This window comes from Prinia subflava, chromosome 3, assembly GCF_021018805.1.
Source record: "Prinia subflava isolate CZ2003 ecotype Zambia chromosome 3, Cam_Psub_1.2, whole genome shotgun sequence".
NCBI lineage: Eukaryota > Metazoa > Chordata > Aves > Passeriformes > Cisticolidae > Prinia > Prinia subflava.
In genome coordinates, this window is record NC_086249.1 from 76,644,529 (window position 1) to 76,665,543 (window position 21,015).

General features: G+C 43.2%; 2 protein-coding genes and 1 long non-coding RNA gene across 7 annotated transcripts in view; 2 read left to right on the forward strand and 1 right to left on the reverse strand.

The window, feature by feature from the left end:
• Positions 1–8,028: 8,028 nt before the first annotated feature.
• Positions 8,029–18,572, reverse strand: TXNDC9 (thioredoxin domain containing 9). Of its 4 annotated transcripts, none has more exons than XM_063392579.1 (5): positions 18,439–18,572; positions 16,182–16,398; positions 13,939–14,057; positions 11,809–12,063; positions 8,029–9,559 (listed from the first exon to the last, which is right to left on the reverse strand). In XM_063392579.1, exons 2-5 carry the CDS (start codon positions 16,368–16,370, stop codon positions 9,442–9,444), a joined length of 681 nt encoding a protein of 226 aa, XP_063248649.1. In that variant the 5' UTR covers positions 16,371–16,398; positions 18,439–18,572; the 3' UTR covers positions 8,029–9,441. The 4 variants fall into 4 exon arrangements, with proteins under 4 accessions (XP_063248649.1, XP_063248647.1, XP_063248648.1 ...); XM_063392577.1 differs by lacking the exon at positions 18,439–18,572 and adding an exon at positions 18,040–18,223; XM_063392578.1 differs by lacking the exon at positions 18,439–18,572 and adding an exon at positions 17,923–18,223.
• A 2-nt stretch (positions 18,573–18,574) lies between these two features.
• Positions 18,575–19,312, forward strand: LOC134548132 (uncharacterized). The gene is made up of 2 exons (XR_010079709.1): positions 18,575–18,712; positions 18,894–19,312. It is a non-coding gene; the product is annotated as an uncharacterized LOC134548132 (long non-coding RNA).
• Positions 19,313–20,335: 1,023 nt separating this feature from the next.
• EIF5B (eukaryotic translation initiation factor 5B) overlaps positions 20,336–21,015 on the forward strand; it is a 35,965-nt gene continuing 35,285 nt past the window's right edge. For both annotated transcript variants that reach the window (XM_063392575.1, XM_063392576.1), the window contains exon 1: positions 20,336–20,481. In XM_063392575.1, coding sequence (XP_063248645.1) covers positions 20,447–20,481 — 35 coding nt within the window. In that variant the 5' untranslated portion in view covers positions 20,336–20,446. The remainder of the gene's footprint in view (positions 20,482–21,015) is intronic.

Here is a 21,015-nt window from a genome sequence, read left to right on the forward strand (position 1 = left end):
CAGTTTTAATAGCATGTGACCATTTCTCTAGCCTGTATTTCTACTGCAAATGAGATTATATAGATGCAGAAACACAAATAATCCACTGGCACCATTGGAAAGAGTCCCTTGTCCTGACTGAGTCAGGTCAGAGTACACTTGGTAGCTCTGTTTGGGCTCTAGCACTAAGTATTCACAAGCCCAGATTTATAGCTTGACCCAACAACTATGAATTCAATGGCAAATCCATCTGGGTCCCTATTGAAAGCTATAGGATGTAGCTATTTCCACATGGAGGATTTTTTTTCACTCCCATCACAAAAACATCACAGGCCTTATATAGAAACAGCATAGCAATCACAATATTGGCAAAATGCAAAATCAAAACAAATCAAGGCTTCTGGTTCTAAATAAATATTCTGTGAGTAAATTCAGACTCACCCGTATTCAGCTGTCCTTCCTCTGAGGCAGGTCACTTGATGACTTTGATATATATATATATATGTAGGAAAAGGTATCCACCCTATGGGCTTTGGAATGTTAATTCCTACCTAGTGTGATGACTGTTTTAAAGCACAATAAGTAATATATATTAAGAGCTTAGAACTCCAATGATTTCTTGCATCCAAATATTTGCACAAGTGGTGGTTAGTCAGACTTGGGACAACTCTGTGAAAGGAAATAAACACTGGTTTTCCTCCATCAATAAGGACACTGATGCACAGTAAATGACTTGCAGAAATTATTGAAATGAATCAGTGGCAGACACCAGGCAAAAAACAGATCCCTGTGTAGTCCTCTCCTTGCTTTGCATCTGGACATATTTCTGGAAGGATTGTTTTTGTCTTGTTTCCTCAATTATTTCAGATAGGCAAGCTTTTAATTAAGTATCATACTTCCACATGAATTTTAACAAGGACAATTAAGGAAATCATCCCACTGCTTCATTGCTTACTACAAACCTAATCCAGGATGGCCACTTGACTACCTTGAGAGCAGAGGCTGGGTCTGAGTTTAAGATGTGGGGAGGCAGGAGTTTTCCAGCAGAAATTAGAGGAAGAAATCAGTCTCTCAGCAACTGAAATTAGTGGGGACACACAGAGGGGCTCTGAAAGATTTGCACGTTGCAGCCAAGACAATTTTCACATATCTAAAGCATCTGAGTCACTCAGAGAAGGAAAGACAGTCTGGGAGGCCAGTGCCCTTCAATCCTGTTCCGTTTGCCACATTTTTCTCTTCCCTAGACTCTGCCCAGCATGCATGGAGGTTAGGAAGGCCAAGAGTTTCTTCTGATAGCTTTCTCTTCCTTATTTAATGCATCACGAATCCATCTATTCCCATTGCTCTTTTGTGACTGATGTGGCAGGTAGGAAATGCTGTTTTGGCCAGATACTAATTAATATGTTCAAGACCAGGCATTGATACAGGAGGTTTAGTATAAGGGTTAAGGTGAGTCTTAAATTTAGAACTCCTACTGAAATCTTCCCAAAGATTACAACAAAGCTAAGCAATCCTTCTTCATGTACAAACCTGATACCTCATTGTGATATCTCAGACTAGACTATCATGTAAAACTTTTACTGGGGTTTAACATTTTGAACAGCAGAAGGTAAAGATTGACATAATGTAAGGTGCACATTTTTGTGGCGTTGTCATGGTTTAACACTTAGAAAATAGAAACATCACATGTACAGTATGCTTTAATTCTTTCAAAGGAAATAGCAACTGATTAAATGCTGGAGGGAAGGAAAACCAGAAGAAATTGTCTGGGAAAAGCTCATAGTGCACAGCTTGATGGCAGCAAACCCAGGATATATTTATTTATTCTCCACAGAACAAGACAATTTATATTAGAAAGAGATGTATTCCCTCAAATAGAATTAGTATTAACATCTGAGTATCCTTTATATAAACAGCATCATGTTCCTCTGTCACTGAGCCTGTGTTCATGCTGAGGACCTGGGACCTTCTTTGAGAAGTAGCCTATAGCCTTAGGTAGGACTTATTTCCTAATGCATTGTCCACTTACTGATGGTACTTAAGATAAAGTTTTAAATTTAAATACTGTTTGTCTTTGCTACGTACTTTTTTTTCATTTGTTACCATCTAGTCACATTTTTCTACATTTCACAGTAGTCAAATGAATTCTTAATGCGTATTCTGCACTGCGTTGCTCCTTATGTACTCACTGAGTAATGGATGTTATTTTTCAAATACAAGTTTTAAATACAAGATTTTTATCTGTGCTGCTATAAGCTCTTAGGTCCCTGGTACAGCTTCCTTGTATTCATATAAATTCCACTGTAAGCCCAAATAAGAGGATACTTTTTCAGCAGCATTATGGACTTTTTCTTGCTCAAAATCTCTTTATCCACCCTATTTTTTCCAACTGTCTTTTGGAGTAAAAGCTAAAACCAAGCACCCTCTATGGAAACATGCTCATATACACTGAATGGAGCAGGGCTCTCAGCCAGTGCATTTGTCCAAGGCACCACCACGTGACAAGAGCTGCCCGATGTTAGAAGACATCATCTTCTGCTCAAAGGTCTTTGTGGGACTGTAAACTCAGAGCTTTGAGTGTAGGTGAGCCACTTAATGAGAGTGGGCTGCATCTGTCATTAGTACAGCACATTTTTTCATATTTATGATAGATTTAATTTGGAAAAATACATCAGGAGTACCATGTCAATACCTGATCTCTTTGTGCTGGGTTTGGTCAGCACAGTGTGTGACTGGGAGGGAAGGGATGGAAAGTCAAGGGAAGAGGAGGAGTTCACTTATCAGATAGTATCTGCATCTTAAATTTAAGAAGCAGGAAAGGTTCCTGGTATTCATGGGCATCCTGGCATTAAGTTGCAGACAGTGACCAGATCTCTGTAATCTGGCAATGACACTGTTGGTTACATTCAGGTAAAGGGATAGCAGAGTGGACAAAAAAATGTGACCTGACACAACAGCATTTTCCACTTGTCTCACATAAACTAGAAGGGACCACTCCTGAGGTCTAAAGCACACCAAGGTTCAGTACTAACAGCCCTTTCCTGCTCACAGATTTTCACTTTGTATCTTTTGCCTCTCATGTCAAGGGTAGTTTTTTTATTCTGCTTTATTGAGAAATGATCAAAATGCAGCATCATTTTGAAAAGCATTTACATGCTGCACATATTATTCTCCTTCAAGTTGCAGGTTTTAGCATGACATTACTGAGTGGTGAGAATACTATCTAAAATTACTTGGAATGAACCCACATTAATTATTGTCTCCATTGTGAGTTTCAGCTTCTTTCATAACATTGATAGGCAGATGAATTTCTCAGGTTGTTCCTTTTGTCTTGGACATAATTATAGGTAACACCAGGTATTCTGAGACTTTGTAACTGCTTTATAGGGAAGCTGCCCATCGCTGCTGACGTAGTTTGGATGCCTACCACTAACTGACCAGTTAAAGATGCATCTGTAGCATCATCTCAGACAAATCCTCTATGGTTGTCCTTCCCAGCTTTTAAAGGGACACACCTAGTTTAATAATTACATTTACATAGTTTTTTCTTTTTTGCATCTAGTATACCTGGAAGTAATCATAGAATCATTTAGGCTGAAAAACACCTCTAAGATCATTGAGTCCAACCATTAACCCAGCACTGCAAATTCCACCACAAAACCACATCGCTATGCACCATATCTACACATCCTCAAAAGTCTCCAAACCTGTAAGACATGAGGCTCCCAGTTTTCACTGTGTTCAGAATTGAACAAGTGCTGAGGGTCCCAATCTCTTCCTTATCTTGCCTTTCTGGAGAATGCAGATGAGCACTGAAGTAACATCCCACTCTGCATCTCTCTGTCCACCACATAAAATATCTAAAGTCTATGAGGGAGGAAAACAAGTATTTTCCTTGTGTTCTCTAAAATGAGGTTTTTAATTTTACTGTAGGAAAGATGTCCTAGCAAAAAGGTCACTGGATTGGATTCTATGAGAGCTTGTTCACATCCCATCTTAAAGACAGATCTATCACCTAAAGCAAGTAGTTCGAAGTTTGAGCCAGGTTTAACCCAAGTTAGGGTCCTGCACACGGGTCAGGGCAACCCCAAGCACAGATATAGGCAGGGGGATAAATGGATTGAGAGCAGCCCTGAGAAGGACTTGGGTGTGCTGGTTGACAAGAAGCTCAACATGACCCAGCCATGTGCACTCACAGACCAGAAATGCAACTGTGTCTGGGCTGCACCCAAGTCAGTGTGGCCAGCAGGCTGAGGGAGGGGATTCTGCCCCTCCACTGCATTCTCATAAGATCCCGCCTGGAGTAACACATTCAGCTCTGGGCTCCCAAAGTAAGAAGGATGTGCAACTGCTGGAGCAAGTCCAGAGGAGGGTCACCAGGGTGATCAGAGGGCTGGAGCACCTCTCCTATGAAGACAAGCTGAGAGAATTAGGATTGTTCAGCCTGGAAGAGGAAATATTCTGGGGAAGATCTTATAGCACATTCCACTGCCTAGAGGGGCCAAACAAGAGAGTTGTGGAGGCACTTTAAACAAGGGCATGTAGTGATAGGACAAGAGGGAATGGCTTCAAACTGACAGAGGGTAGGCTTGGATTTGATACAAGGAAGAAAGTGTTTGTATGAGACACTGAAACAGGTTGCCCAGAGAAGTTGTGGGTGCCCCATCCCTGGAAGTGCTGAAGGCCACACTGGATAGGGCTTTGAGCAACTTCATTTTGTGGAAGAAGTCCCTACCCATTGGGCTTGAAACTAAGTGATGTTTAAGGTTCCTTCCAACCCAAACCATTCTGTGTTTTGATGATAACTATTAAGGGCACTTCTGTGTGCCTGGAATTAATAATACAAAACCTTGAGGACTGTTAACATTCTAGAAAACAAACAGGAAACTATTTCAGGCTTTTTTTCTAGGGCGGTGCACTAACAAAAGAAATAATTAGCAAGGAAGAAGTAGATCAGGAAGGTAATTAATGTTGTTCTGTGTATTATAATCACCTGCTTTTCATACAATGTCGTCTTGGGAAAAGGCAACTGTTACCAGAGATTGCATGGTTTGCAAAGAAGGTAAGTTAATTTTTAAACCTTTTTTTTAAGAGTCGCATGTTGACGTCATACCACCAGGTGGATGATGCTTGAACAGGCTGTGTTCCAAAATGCAAATTATATTAACACAGATTCAATGCTGAGCTGACACAGCTATGTGGCTACTAGATCAGTAGTTTAGGCAGCTCAAGCCATGGATGTAATAATTAATCAAAACCCAAAAAGCAGCTCTAGATTGTGCACCTTCATGGGCACTCTAAAAGTAAGTTTTCTTAACTACCTCCTTTCCATCAACAGCATCCAATATCTCTCAGTGTACATGCACTTTAATTAACCACATTTGAACAAGGTATTTTTGGGTGATGCTCTGGTGTCTTATGTACTGCTTTAGCCGGTTTGATGTGTTACCTTAAATTGACAAAGAAGGTATGACCATAAGTTCCTTCTGTAGCATATGATGCAGAATGGTGCTCTGCAGAGGGACAGGGAACAAGGAGCATCTGGCAGACCACAATGTCTTGGATTACCACAATCATATTGGACTGGCTGGATACTCCAAGCATGATCCAAGAACAAAAAATCAGAGTAGACCTTTTTTGTGTCAAATGTGATGGAACCTATCTCTATTTATCCTTTAAATGTGGCTCAGGAGCAACATACCCCTCAGAAGAGTTCTCAAGCAGTCTACTTAATATCACCTTCTGATTCTTGGAGGCTTTTCTTCAGCTCCAGAGTGTAACTCTCACGCTCAAACTGTCACATACAGCTATTCTAGAGAGACAGACAGATCAACCACTACTGACAGTATTTTCCTTTCAAAATGTGGGTTACACAGCTATTGGATATGCAATGAGTACAAAAGCTGAGGTATTTCTGCATCATCTAGTGCTTGTTTGTGTGTATGTGAGAGATGAAGTGACAGCATCCCTCACACTGGGTTGGGAACACCAGCTTTACTCTTATGCGGAAGACAAAGGGCTTGTCTTAGAAACTGTACTGGTCAAAGCACAAATTTCTATAGAAAAGCCTTCATATTAGTATTTCTAGAAGGGGATAGAAAAAAAAGGATTACTTGTAATATAGGACTTGAGAGCATGAATTCATCTTTTGAGTTGGCCTCCCTCCACCCCTGTGACTCTTGCAGGTAATCCAGCCTACTGATGGGGGCTGAGAGCTACTCAGTTGTTACTGAGTTACTCAGTTGTTGTTGCCCTCTCCGTAAGCTGTTTCTCATTCTGCCTCTTTCTGGGACCAGACTTCTTCACACTCCCAGATCCCAAAGCTCAACTTAGCACTTTGCTTTGGGGTAGATTTCTTGAGTAGAAACACAGCAAAATCCAGGATCAATCAGTGATCAAGGAGTGTCCTGTCAAGTCCACATAGTTCAGCATCAAGAGCTGAACAATTGAGAGCCTGTTTGGTTATTATTGCTTTCATACTTTTTAAAATTATTTCATACCAAGCATCAGGCACAGACTTAAGCTCTAATCATTATTCAAGTTATATGCTGAGTTCAGGCATAAACCCCATCACTTCCAAAACTATACCTGAACATTTCTCATCTCTTTATTGTCTAACAACTTTTCATGGCTGACACTTGCCAGACCAGGTACCATTTTGTGTTTGGTCTAGGCTCAGGAACCTTAGTCAGTCATGTCCTCACATACCTCATCCATCTACTGTAAGCAATTAATCCCATAAAACCTGCATTCCTTTTGGATATTGCAAGTCATCATCATCATCTATCAGCCCCATGGCCACTAGATTGCTGTTGACAAAGTAATCTTTCTGCTTTTCAAGTCTATACAGCTGACATTTATTTGAGCAAGTGTTCTATGTATTGTGACACTTCTACCTTGCTGTCCCAGGTCTTATGATCATGGACAATTCGGTAATTTAACCTGCATGGCAAAATCATTAAACTCTACTACAGAAGAGTAATTTGTTCCTCACTACTCAAACTAGATGAATTTCCCATTTCTTAAAGAACTTCTAGGTTTCAGCAAAACCAAAATTTTTGGGTTTGAATTGTTCATCTCAAAGTAATATGCAGGATGGAGGTATAACCAAGAGGAGTGTTCAGTAGCAGTTTTAATGTTCATTCAAGACAGAATATGCAGAAAGCAGACATGAAGGTAAAGACTTGAAGGAACAAATCTGTGAGATTGCTACTTCAAAATAAATTTAAACTTATAGTATGAACAGTCTCAACTTCCCTTGTTACCCATGTCCATGGCAGGGAGGTTGGAACTAGACGATCTCTAGGGTGATCTAGATGATCCCTTGCAACCCAGCCCACTCCATGGGTCTGATTCCAACCAAGCCACATATTCCTGCAAACTCCTTGTCTCAGCACTAGAGTATGCGTGGTCATGTTACAAGCTTGATGAAGGAAGAGGTTCCAGGAAGGATGAAGGAAGATTAGCCTAGAAAAAAAATCACCAGCTTAGCGTGACATGAAAGCACAGACTCCAAGTAGGATTTGCACTGAGTTCGTAATGAGGCCGTTCACGTGTGTTACTGAGTAACCTCCAACAATGCACCGTGCTGGAATCCTGACAAGTCAGCCCACATGTTTCCACACAGCACGCAACTACAGCAGAAGTGATTTTATATTTCCACAGCTTATTCAACACAATTAGGGCTCAGTGACGAGTCCTGCTGAGACACTTGTGAATATACTGTTGTAACATTGGTTTCCTGGATTTCATGCTACTGGATGCAGGAAAAAAAAAGGAGCACTTTCTACTGCATTTAGAGAGTTTGTGCATTAGAAAGGGGATCAACATGAAGCAAGTCTCCTTTATGCTTCTCCTACATCAAAAGGCAGCTGTGTACATCTTAACCTGATTGTGTTCTCAAAGTGATGGTGTATGTTAAGACAGAACTGTATATCGCCTCTTAGAAATCTAGAAAGGGCTGATACAAACTTTCTGATGGATTTATTAATAAAGAAATTAATCCATAACACCTAGATCTCCTTCTTTGAAAGGATGCACTAGTCAATATTAGAATTAAAATAATTTTATTTCAATGTACATGAACAGAAATAAAATATAATTTTTTAAACTTAAAGAGATATATTGCTGGGCTGGCCCAATCCCAAGTGCTCTCTACTACAAGGCAGCAAGACTGGCTAGACCCACTTCACTGCTTTTTGGACCAACTGGATTCAAAGTACCACCTCAAAAGGGTTCTTCAGCACAAAGCAAACAATTTTTTTGAAAATGAAAAGAAAACTCATCAACTGTTCACCCAGCCAGGAATTTTACATTGTGTCCAAGGAAGATCTCTTTTAAAAATTCTGTCCATTGCTGAAGAACAATACACAGTATGCGGCACTATATCTAAACTTAACAATCAAGGTTTCTCCCAAATACTTTTCTCTAGTCTACTCTCTTGTACAAAGCATCTGCTATAAAATCCACACATTCACAACCACAGAATGATACAAATCCGTGAACAAGGCTGTTTTCAATATGCTTGTTGCTATGTGCTATTACCTGCTGTATCAGCTCTGACATGCAGCATTCGTAGATGGTAAAAGGGCATTTCTCTTGGCCATCTCTTTCAGAATTCACAGAAGTTATGGCTGTTTTTACAACTTATAGTGCAATGCAGGTAATTAATTCAATGGCATGATATGGCACCATAAGATAAGCAATTATTTGTTAAAAAGCACGATTTCTTTACTAGTAATTTTGTGGTGCTTTACTGATAATGTACATAATAATAAATATAAAAGACAACTGGAAGAGGAACTGATAGAGAACAACCCTTTTTCTTTTAAGTGTCTGTTACCTCCTTTAATAAAGTAAAAAAAAAACAACCTTGTCAGATTCAACAAAAGCAATAGGAAGTAGTTCCTCACATAGCACAGGTAAACTGTGGCCTCCTTGATACTAGGATACTATGAAGATTTAAAGAGATTTCTTTTTCTCCATTATTTTAAGCAGCAAATGCTCTCAGATATGGCATTCCCCAAGACACAGATTGCTTAAAGTAGATTGTGGGGAAGCACTGCTGTCTGGTCACCCTGTTTTCATCTTCCTTGTGCATCTTCTTTTAGCCACTGAGACCGGATCCTGGGCCAGAGGGACCTTTGGTCTGACTTCATACAGCTGTTTCTGAGTTACTTCAAAACATTTCATAAACTTATACTTAAGACAAAGGGCCTAAGTTCATCCTTTGCCATGTTGTTTAGTTAGAAGGACTAAGATTTTTCAAATTACAAATGACTCCCAAAAGAGGAAAAAAAAACCTTAAGCTTTTTTCAGCTGTGACTCAGTTGTATAAAACTGTATAGAAAAATGAGAATTATGTGCAGATGTAATGAAAAGCAGTAAGCTTTATAAAAAACATTCTTAGAAATGTACCACGCATAAACAAAAGATGATTTACAAATATATTTTGCGGCTCTTCTAGTCATCATCAGAATCTGAATCATATATCTTTCCTCTGATGGTCTTCTTGTCCAGCTTTGTAAAGCTTGTTCCATATTTCTTTTGACTTTGAAAAGGTGGTTCCATCAAGTTTCCACTACAGAAAAAGGGTAAAACAAGTTGATTAAGGCCATATTCATATAGTAAAGCATCATCTCTAATGACCCGTTTCTCCAGAAAAACACATTCTAAAGAGAACACAATGCCTACTAGCTACAGCCACCCTAAGCAGCACTGTGGTGTTGCTAGCACAGCACATCCTGGTCAAAATGGCCTGGATAACTGGAGTTAAGGTAGGAGTGTGAAAGTAAACAGCACCTGTGAGTGGAGCTGTAGAAAAAACTGTCTGAAAAGGCTTTTCCTGCAAACTGATCATGCTAAGGACAACCATCGGTCAGATGAAACTGTAACCACGAATTAGAGACACTTTCCAAAACAGGTGAGGAGCCACTGGCAAAAAAAGAAGCTAAAATGTTGCTAATGGGGACTTCGGAGTCAGAACTGGGGTTTGCCATATGTCACCTTGCGCTGTCTCTGCCTAGGCCAGACAGAGCAGCTTCTCCACAGGACTGCACACTTTTTACAGGACTGTGGGGGAACTTGCACCTCAGAGTGGCCCCGTGATCCTGCAGGGGCTCTCTCATCAGCATGTGCATCCATGGGAATGGACCTGTGTTCCCTGGTGGCAACAGGAGGTTTTCACATCACGCTGGAGCACCTGCTTCTCTTCCAGGAGGGTTGCACAAGAAGGGAAATTCCCTCTGGCTGCTCATAAAAGGGTGTGCCCTGCCTTTGCTCACATGATCTGAGAGGGGTTTGTATCCAAACATGACCTGAGAGGAGTTTGTCAGCAAGTGAGTGAGCAATTACAACAATTACAACCTTCTGGAATTAGCAATAAAGGGGTGTTTAGAAATTTGTAGTTCTTCACAAAATGTTGATATTATTTTGCTGATATTAATCCTAAATATACAGTTCACTGATTGGGATTTAATGACATATGTCAACATACCACTTGAATCCTGATTTTGGGCAAATCATCTGACCTGAACAGTTTTTCCCCTAAATACACTATACCCTTTTACCATCTCCTATCCCACAGGTTGAGGGAAAAGAACTATTTCTAAGCTCTGAGGAGGCCTATGACCTTTTCATGAACTCTTAGGAGTGGGACATTAGTTTCAGAGCAGTGTGGAAATGTGGCTTGCATTGCAAAGCCGGGCCTGCCAAAATGAACAAAAACTGAAATTCCCCCACTCCACGAGGAGCTAAGAACAAATACACAGTACTAGTAGAGTCAAGTAGAAGTAAAATTATGCCATAAGCCAATGTGTCAATGTTTAGCAAATTCAGTGGTGCTTGATACAACTCCAGTGAAGGATTTTTCCCATAAAAGGCTGTTGCTGTCCAGCATATACATCCAAGCTGTCTCTGCATATTTGATTTTTACTGACCTGGGAAATACCAGTTGATTTAAAATTATAAATTCAGTCATTTCACCTGAAGTTCAACAGCTACTAAGCCAAATTGAATAGCAGGTTCTTTGGCTTTAAGATATACTACTTCTTGCCAAACTTTTACCTCATTAGACATCTAAATAAATTCAGGTCATGAAAACTAAAATTAAAAAACCACACTAAACCACATTCAGAACAACAGAGCAAAATTAACTTAAAAAGAGAGATGACATTTGAGCCACATTAGAAAGGAAAGCAGAATTTTGGTAAATAATTCTCCTGTGAAGTTAGACTATTGTGGTGACAGATATGTTCTACTGCCTTTTGTTCTGTAGTCTTTAACAAGGTATTTATGATGATTATAATTTATTTTTATAATTTATTTACCAATTTATTTAACTTATTCAAATTATTTTCCCTTTTCAGTACCGTTTTCTGAATAAAAAAATATATTCATGTATGTAATACTGACTTAGATGCAGTTTAAGGACGACTTGCTGGGTTTTCTCTCAAGTGGATTAAAAATGCTCGGACTTCACTGCATTGCAGCTATGGCATGAAGCATCTACAGATGCTATAGGATTACATCAAATGCACGACTCTGAAGCCATATCAGAGCATCACTGCTACTCCACACACCTCATGACAAGAACTGGGCTTATTTTTACTACTCAACAAAAAGGACTCATTACAATGTCTCAATACTTTGCCTAAGAGATTCTCTTCTTTCCCTCGATGAAGCATGCAGATTAAACAACTAGATTAAACTCTTACCTGTCTTTTTAATGTATAACACACTGAATTTACAGCATTTCAGATTCTCCTGTCTGCAAGCTCACTCTCTTTGTATTTTATCTGAAAATAAAAGAATCATGAAACGCTTAATTACCTGTAATTAATTACGTCTGCACAGCCTAGTCTCCATTCTAAGGTTTCTGTAGTGAAGTCATCAGTGTTCCCGAGGTCAGTAAAGCCCACGACGTAGTCCTGTGTTTTTCCATCTTTTATTAGTGCTAGAGTGGGAATTACTTTGATGCGCAGTCTCTCGCACAAGAAAGGAGATTTTTCAGCATTTAATTTCAAGAATTTTGTCTCAATGTGCTTTTTTGCCAATACAGTCAAATGTTTGTCCATTATTTGGCACCTGTGGAAAAATTAACCCAAAATATATAAAGTGTTAGAATGAATAAGCTGAAGAATATGCATTTGAGAGAAAGTTTAAAAGGAGCAACAAAGAGCTCGTTTTATCATGTTAATACTTAGACATGACCTTTGTAATCGAGAATTTAGTTTCAAGAAAAACTATGTTTCAGAGCTAGCTGGAGTTAATGACATAGTGGAGCAGCCTGGAGCACCTCTACTGTACAATTATACCATCCCTTTCTCTAATTTCTTCCTAATTACTTTCTATACACCTGGAAGCCTTGCTCTCATTTCTTGAGGCCTGCACTTACTGATGACATTTCTTTGTATTGCCCCAGCTCTAAGCTTCACTGCCTGTCAACTGGAAAAAAATTCTCTATGGAAGATTTCTTCAGAGAAGTACTCTCAATGTGTTACAGTACTTTCGATTTTTGCAGTCACTTCCTTCACAGCTGAGATGCAGTAACTCAGTGTAAGTGAAAAAAAAGTGATTTGCACAGACTGCTTTGCACAGTAGTGCTAAAGACAAAAATACTTCACTTCTCTGTTGCCATGGAACAGGAGTGAACATACAATTATTGTTTCTCAGCTATGGGACACTGACGTGAACTGCTCAAAATACTTGTCAGATCACAGAGGTTTGTGGACTTGCCACCTGCAATCTCAGCTTTTTGGACTGTTTTCTCTAAGTGGTTTGGCTTGGCTGCATGAACTCTGTGCTGTGACTATCCTTAAAGTTGAAAGAAGAGCTGAAAAAAAGTTGGACTGGCAAAGATGAAAGCAACCTGATACAGTGGTTGGTAAACTCAACACAGGAGCTTTAACCTGTTTGCCAGCGTGACACATTTTACAAAGCATTTCCTCAAAAGTTCCTTCTCCTGTCTGAGCCTACACACTTTGCTGATTCAAGAAACAAGAACCCAAGCCTGTCCTGAGCTACTTTATTTGCAGCGACAGCCTTTCACTCTCTTGAGTACAAGCTAGCCAAATAGAATGCTTTAAACATTTAGGAAATTTAGGACACAGATACCTCACTGCAAAATCCAGCTTTGACCTCTTTCAGTTTCTCACATGGAGGCTTACTTCAGTTTATATTCTATAAGCTAGAGAAAACATAACACATTTGGGAAAAAGAAAAGCCACCAAAGAACCAAAACCAAGACAACTGGCTCCTCCTTCAATAAACTACTTTACTTTGCAACTGCATTTTAACAGAACACATTGAGAGAGACCCAGGAACAGCCTACAACCCAGAACTTCTGAAATTCTTCCAAGGAAGTGGGACATCTTAGTTTGGGTTCCTATTCTGAGTCAGAACATATTCTCAGATCTAGGTGTCTCACACACTAAAAAAAGTGACAGAATCACAAAGGCACAGGCACAAAGGGAAAGCAGCTGCAACTGATCCTTTCAAAGTAAAAGGTTAAATTCTCAAGATGCCTAGACAAGATTTTGGTATATTTATTTTTTCTGCTCGCCAGAATCACCTGGAATATCTCTATCTGGAATAACCAAAGCCATCTTTTTGAAGTGCTGCTCTTGTATGGTCTACATTTACAGACCTGGCTGCCTCAAATCAATACTGAAATATAGCAGTTTCTCAAATATTGTCAAAGAGGTTATACATCTATGTTCTAATCAACTATGTAGCAGTTAAATATTAGTTATTGTCAAATCATGTTCAGATTAACTGTAGTGGAAAAAATAGATTTAAAAAATCAAACTCTTGAAAAGTGACTGAGCTTTATAATGAAGCAATGTGAATACTTCTAAAAATGCCTGTTCATGAGTGGGATTTGAAAGAACAAAAAAATGCATCTGTTTTTGTAGACATCTTTATACAAAAGGTTTTTTCAGTACAGCTTGTTTACTATACCTGAATGTTGTATCTCTATAGAAATGGCAGACCACATTTTTACTTTCTTTGACTTCTTGGAAAAAGTCTCTCTCGCTTGGGATTTCTCTATATTCTCCATGTCCTTTTGAAAGCCACTCCTTTTGGAAAACATAAAAGCAAATATTAGTATGGAGATTGTTAGTCTATCTGTTGTGCAAACTCTACAGCTTTTAGAAAAAGGAAGAGGGGGCCTGCAGTGAAAATCCATTTCATACAGTAGTGGAGAAACAAATTACTTCCCTGCCTTTACTTTTATTTTGAAAATACACAGACAAGGCCATCTTGCTTATTTGGAAATACAAACCTGGTACAGAGCTACATAAAATTCTGCAATGCAGCCTTCAATAAGACAAGACTAGTTCAAAGAATACAACAAAAACTCTAGACATTTGAAAAAATTTTAGTATATTCAAAGAACTCATTAAACTTAGTCATTACCCAAATTAAATAAATCTTTTTAAATTTTTTACTCTATGAAAAAAATCAGTGAGAAAAAAAGCCTACTAACTCATCTGCAATAGATGATGTTTACCTATCAAATATACATTGAAGGGATCTTAACATGAACCTGGCTCACAGAAAATCATTCAGAAAACACATGTGCACCATTAGTCATAACACTGATGGAGAAACACAATGTCACAAGCTAAAATTTAGAGGTAACTTCAAAAACTGTCTCATTAAGTGTGCAAATACAGTTTCCAAACAGCTAATATTCCACATTATTGACAAACACACTTAGAGAAAAAAATCCACAGCCTCTACCTTACTAAAAGTTAATTGCAGTGTATTTAAACAAGTACAGACTAATCTAAATAATTAGAATAGTGCAGTATGACAAAACTTGATAAAAACCCTTCATTTTAATTAGATAATCTTGCCATTTGGACTTAGGAAGGTGAAAGAAAAAAAGGTTTCCAAGTAAACCAAAGATATCCTGTAATCTAAATTAGGATAGAACAAAGAATCTCCTAGATATTATATACATTAAAAATTCATGGAAGTATGAGCACATGAAGAAGTCATCATGATGCAAATCAAGAACTCATTTATCCCTCAACAGTGATTATGCATTAATTCCTCTCTCCACAGATTTATTCTGGAATAGTATGACAGCACACTCCTTTTACTGAGCAGTATCCTACTTCACATTTGCATTTCAAAGTGTGTGAGAACAGCGACTTAAAACCTAATGACATGAAAAAGTTTTTGCATGACATCTATCACATGTTCACATCCAAGGACATCTAAGTGTTATGACTTCTGCAAAAGGAAAACACTAGAATCAAATATAAGATGAACTTCTGAAGACAAGCAAAAAGTGTGCCACTTTCTCTACTTCTGTGTTTACAGAATCAAAGCTGCTGGCACTGCCTGTACTCCAGCATCCCAGCCCTGCCATGACAATGGGACTGCATTCCCTTTTCAAAGTCTGTCATCAGCTTTTAAAGACTCCATCTCCTTTCAGCCAAGTCACTTCTCCCCCAACACAATCAATTTGTTGTTTAGCTTAGCTCAGATGGAATAAGCTGAGAAACCCACAGCTTCCCTATTTATAATCCAGGTCTTGCACCGTATGTTACCAAAATTATGGTGTAAACTATTCTTCAAAAAGAGCTCTGAGGGAGCATAAAGATCACCTCATTTGACATGAGGTGTCAGGTCCCAAGGGAGAATTTCCTTCCTGTAAGTGGAAATGAGCAATCATAAAAAGACAACATTTCACTGGCTTAAGGAGGAGTGTGACAAATGATTCCAACCTAGGAACAAGGAAAAATCCCATGACAGCCTTCTACAAAATACCTTAACAGGAGGACACATATCACATGCTGTAAGTAACAATCCAGAAGCTTCAGAGAAAGACACTTCAGAAGCAGCCTAAAGCCTTATGGTTAGGTTGCCTACAGGACTCATGCTTCCAGATAGCCATGTTCAGTGAACACAGACACACTCAAATCTCTGCATGAGACTCATTATCCTATCCTTATTGTAGCAATCACACAGGTGCTTCTCTCCTCCTGTTAAAACACATAAAGCATGCACACGTGGACAGACACTTTCCTGGATAATTTAAAACTAATGAGCACAGAAAGAAGAGAGAGAAACATCCACAAAACCAACCAAACAACCATGAAACACTTAGTTCACATATACCATTTCCCAAGGGTTTACAAAAGGTCTGTTACACTCTACACATTAAGAGTCTGTACTACAGAAATTACCTGTTTCTGCTGCTGGCTCTTTTTTAGGGCCTCAAGCCTCCTCTGTTTAAGGCGTTCCAATTCATCTTCATCCATTTGGTCCAGCTTCTGTAATTCAGCATCCAGATGTTCTTCCACAACCTTGGCTGACTGAAGTATTTCATTCTCCAGAACTTTTTGAAGGAGATCAACAGAGGTATCAGCAGCCATCTTTAGCTGGAAAGTGATCTCTTCAGAGCTATGGAAACAGTGATACAAGGAATTAACATTTACACAAACATGTAATTAAAACTCTGATCTCTCTTTGCTTGCAGTTCACACCATAGAAAAACAAAGTGCTCTGCTATTTGAAGACAGGAGTAGTTCGCAGATAGTTCTTTTCTTTACTGCAACCCACTTTGGAGAATACTTTCACGATGAACACAGATGGCAAAGGCAGCTACTGAAAGTGCACAGGAACCTAAAACTGCTTGTTAATGTAAAGAAGGAAAATTCACCAGCTCCAAAAGGATGCTCATCCTGAGCCACATGTACCTACTTTAACAAATATTCTGAAACAAGAAGATTCAGTTGGAAAGCTCCAAGCCGCTGGGAGGAGGTATAAGATGCCTTAGAACAAGTCTAAGAAATGTAACTTTGTGCTAGTAGATTTAATACAATTATTTCAAGCCCCTCAGGCACATTAACATATTTAAATCTGAGTTAACACTCCTCTCCTCAGCTACAAGAAAGACAAGGTGCTCAACACCAAATGCTCTAGGCCACTGCTTTAATTAGTTCCAGAAAATTTTACTGCAAACAGCACCCTTTGGCAGCCAGCAAGAGGATTTAAAAGCCACTCCCTGATTGCTGTGTGAAGAAACACAGCCAAAATAATCTTCTGTAAAGCTCTCCCTACCCAAACACTTCAAAAGACACAAAACACTAACCAGAATGCATGGAGAGTTGTGACAACACAATTGACTGTTCTCTCCAATAAACTTACACTGCAGAAAATTATCAGTGTAGTGACTGACAGTTTTGAAAGTGACAGTGCACAGTCACTGTACTCAGACTCTCAACCTGCTGACCACGGATCTGACGTGCTGAATTTGGGTTCCAGGGTACTCTTGGCTGTATTTCAAAGCAGGCGAACTGCCAGCGTCACTGGCTCTGGGAACATCTTTCATACACAGGCAAGAGAAACGCTTTAAGTAACGACGGGAAAGGTACCCAGATCCCGGCAGCAGTGCGGGCATAGTGCAGCACCAGCAGCGCTCAGCCCGCTGCCACACGTGTCCCTGCCACACTCGCTCGGACCCGCGGCCCCTCGCCCTGCTTCCCTCTTCACAAAGCTGCTAATCACAGAGTCTGTCTGCGCTCCCCCTTTCTTGTCTTCCTAGAGGGAATATGAACTCTGCCGGCGAAAATCAGAGGCCAGCAGGTCTCCAGGCGACGGAGAGACCCTGCTCAGCTGGGCCAAAGGGAGGCTCGTCCTCCAAGCAAAAGGAAAACAGGACCAACTCCGGCCAGTCCCCCATACAGTCTGAGGTGCACAGCGGTCTCCAGGCTCCCAAGTCGCGGAACCCCGCGGGCCAAGAGGGTTTTCCTACGCAACAGGGAGCCTCGGCATGAGCGGCAGGGTCGCGGTTCCGCCACTTGGCCGGGAAGGGGCGCCGGGGTCCTGGACGAGGGAGGCGGCACACGGCGGGGGCACTGCGCAGGCGCCGCGCACCTCCCTCGGCGGAGTCGCTACACACAACGCCACAGACAATCCACCCACCCGACTCAGGATGGGCTTTCCAGGGCCGCCCGCCGCCCGCCCTGCCCCGGGCTCGGTGGTGTTGCCGCCCGCGGCAGCAACCGCGACCCCGACCCGCTCCCGGCACCCGCCGCTCACCCTCCTCTTCCTCGCGCGCCGGCCGCGCCCCTCCGCCGCTATCGCGAGAGTCGGCGCGGGGCGGGCCGCGCGCCCCTGGAATTCCCCCTGACGAGCTGATTGGCCGGGAAAGCGGGCGCGCGCCCGTGCGGGAGGCCGCGCGCGCACCCGCGGAACTACCTCCGACGCGCTGACTGGTCCGGGCCCGCGCGCATGTGCCCCGTGGCAGTCAGCACGGGTGCGTGCGTCCCTACGCGCGTGCGTACGTGCGTGCGTGTCTAGGCCACACTGCGGGCGGGAGCCGCGCACTTGGACCCCGCCCGCCCCGCGGGAGGAGCGCAGCTCGCCCGAGGTAGCCGCCCCACCCTCCGCGCCGCCGCAGCTCCGCCCCGAGACGTCCCCGCCTCCGCCAGCACCTGCCTGCTGGGGTGCCGCGGGTCCCTCTCCCTCTGTGCTTGCGGGGGCGGGGCTTGGCCGCGAGGGGCGGAGCACGGCACAGCCTCTGCTTTCAAGGAGGTTTCCCGTCGCGTAGGCGGTGCTGGGGCTGCGCTGCTGAGGGCACGGTGGCAGTGGCCGCAGCTGCCTCTGCTCTTTGGGAGATTCCTGCTCGGGGTTGGGCGTGAGGCCGAGGCCGGCCCCGGCGGGGGTGTGGCGGTCGGAAGCGGCGGGGCCGGGCCCTGAGCGAGGGCGTGAGGTAAGTCACGCTGCGGGAGCCGTGCAGCTCCGGCGGGCTCGCCGGGAGGCGGGCTGTGCTGGAGCAGCTGCGGCTCGCCGTCTCCTTGCTTCTTCCTGTAAGTGTGGTGGAAGATCCACTAAAATGGGATATTAAGGCTTTTTTTTTTTTTTTTTTTTTTTTTTTTTTTTTTTTTTTTAAGCAAACAAAACCAAGCAACAACAAACTACAAAAACAAAAACCAAAACAAACCTAAACACACGTGCTCTGCTTTTTTCTTTCTTGGAAATCTGGCTCCCCGGTACCGAAGTGTGCTGACGGGGAAGGTGTGGTGGGAAGATAAACTCGGCCTTATCTCCAGTGGGCTGGGAGCCCGGGTGGGAGAGACTGATAAGGAGCTACAGCTGTAGAAAGGCACAGGGGAGTAACAAGTCAGGGTGCTAGGGAGCAAAGCAATCCGGAGGTGGTGATCCTGAAGCTGAAAGGATGGAGGTGGTGATCCTGAAGCTGTAGGGAACAGTGAGCCTTGCTCTGTCTACCAAAGGAGTTACGGTGGCAGGGTGATGACAGCAACAGAACACATGCACCTCTCAAAGCCTGTTAAATAAATACATAAAATGATGTCTGGGCTGCCTGTGAGCATTGTTATTTCTGTTCCATCTTGCTTTGCTCCGGAGGAAGGCGGCCACAAGAAGGTGAGGCCGCGCCTGAGAGCCCCTCCCCAATACATGGTGCTTGGTGCCTCGCTTCCACGCTGCTTCTCTGAACGTCGGCCACCTCCTCCTGCCCCGCAGCAGAAGGGCCCGGGCCTTCCTGCTGATGCCTTAAGTTTTAGCTTTATTCTCTAGCTCTGTCCAGTCTCTGTTCCAGGTCAGCCTTCCCAAGGCATCACTATGAGAGAGCGCAGCACCGCGTGTGCTCCCTAGGTTCCTTAGAGAGAGTGGGAGGGAAAGCTTTCTGCTGAGAAAATCTGGCAGTGGGGAAGGATTTAAATGTCTCCCATTCCTGGAGCTCCATTAGGTCACTGCCGTAAACCCAGTGCTGCCTTCCAGGCCCCCCAGTTAGGAAGAAGGCCAGTCACGTCAGGGTAGATGGTACAGTTGTGGCTACACTTCGCCTACAAGGTAGACGGGGAGGTGCTGGGGAAGATGGACCAGCAGAGCCCCGTGAAGGGCTGGGGGAGGTGTCCTGGGCATGTCCCGCACCAAAATTACTTCCTGGTCTCTGTACTGTACTCTCCCCGCTCCATAAAAACTTCCCCCTTAGCCTCTTCATTCCCCCACTTTGGCTTAGCTGTCCCATTTGCCTCCAGGTAAACCTTTTCAAGCGAGTTTTTTTTGACTCTCAGTCAGACTTCATGGCCAAACGGGTCACAATCCTGCGAGGAAGTCCTGGGGCCTCTGGGAAGGCTGGAGGGAAACTCCAGACTGAGGGGATCCTTGAGACATTTCCCGGGGCTACCTGAGCCCCAGGAGGGAAGCTGCAAGATTCGGGCCGTCACTTAGACATTTTCGTGGACTGCCCGACGTGCAGCCTGAGGCGAACGGCGCCGGTTTCGCGAAGCCCCGGACCAGCCGGGCCCGTTTCCCCTCCGCTCGGCAGGGGCGCTCGCGCGCAGAGGCTCGCGCGCGGGCGGGGCGGGGCCGGGGGCGGGGCGGGCGCGTGCGCGGCGCGCGGCGGTGCCATATGCGCGGGGCGGTGCGCGGGGCGGCGCGCGGTCAGCGCTGAGGGGTCGCGCGCGCCGGTGCCGTCGCCATGGGCAAAAAGCAGAAGAACCGGAGCGAGGAGAGGTGAGGGATACGGGGAAACCCCCTCCCGCTCCCCCGTCCCGCCTCGGGGACCCCCGCGCCGGGCCGCCCGCGGCGGCGTGACACGGCCCACACGGCGCTGAGTCAGGCGCCGGGCCCGGCCGGGGCTCGCGGCCTCATCGCAGGCGGGGCGCGCCAGGCCCGGCTCGGCCCGGCCGTGCGTGTGTTTGTCCGTAAAGGGGCAGGCGGCTCGATTTCCAACTGAAAAATAGCTGCTTGGTGCAACTGAAGTGATTCAAGTGTGGGTTTCTTAATTATTTTATATCTCTTACTGGGCGTTAGTGCTGTAGATCGTGCTGTGACACTGATACCTACATGTATCGTGTGCTTGCTTAATAAATGCAGATGGTGGATATTTTAGTGGTTGGAGGATAAGAGAGTCGCCTGTGTCGTTACATTCATATCGTCGTGGACAATGCCCCATCTGTGAACTTTTTTGTGGGGAAGAGTTTTTTATAAAGGCAGCTGTATTAACCATATGGAATGCTCACCGAATGACACTGTGTATATTTACAC

Bases quoted from the DNA above. Each gene is read 5' to 3' on its own strand.
- TXNDC9 (XM_063392579.1), bottom strand. From the start codon at position 16,370: ATGGCTGCTGATACCTCTGTTGATCTCCTTCAAAAAGTTCTGGAGAAT. The intron at 14,058-16,181 runs GTAATTTCTGTA...GTTTTCCAAAAG, and splicing joins AGAGCCAGCAGCAGAAACAG to GAGTGGCTTTCAAAAGGACA. The intron at 12,064-13,938 runs GTATAGTAAACA...ATTTTTCCACAG, and splicing joins TATAGAGATACAACATTCAG to GTGCCAAATAATGGACAAAC.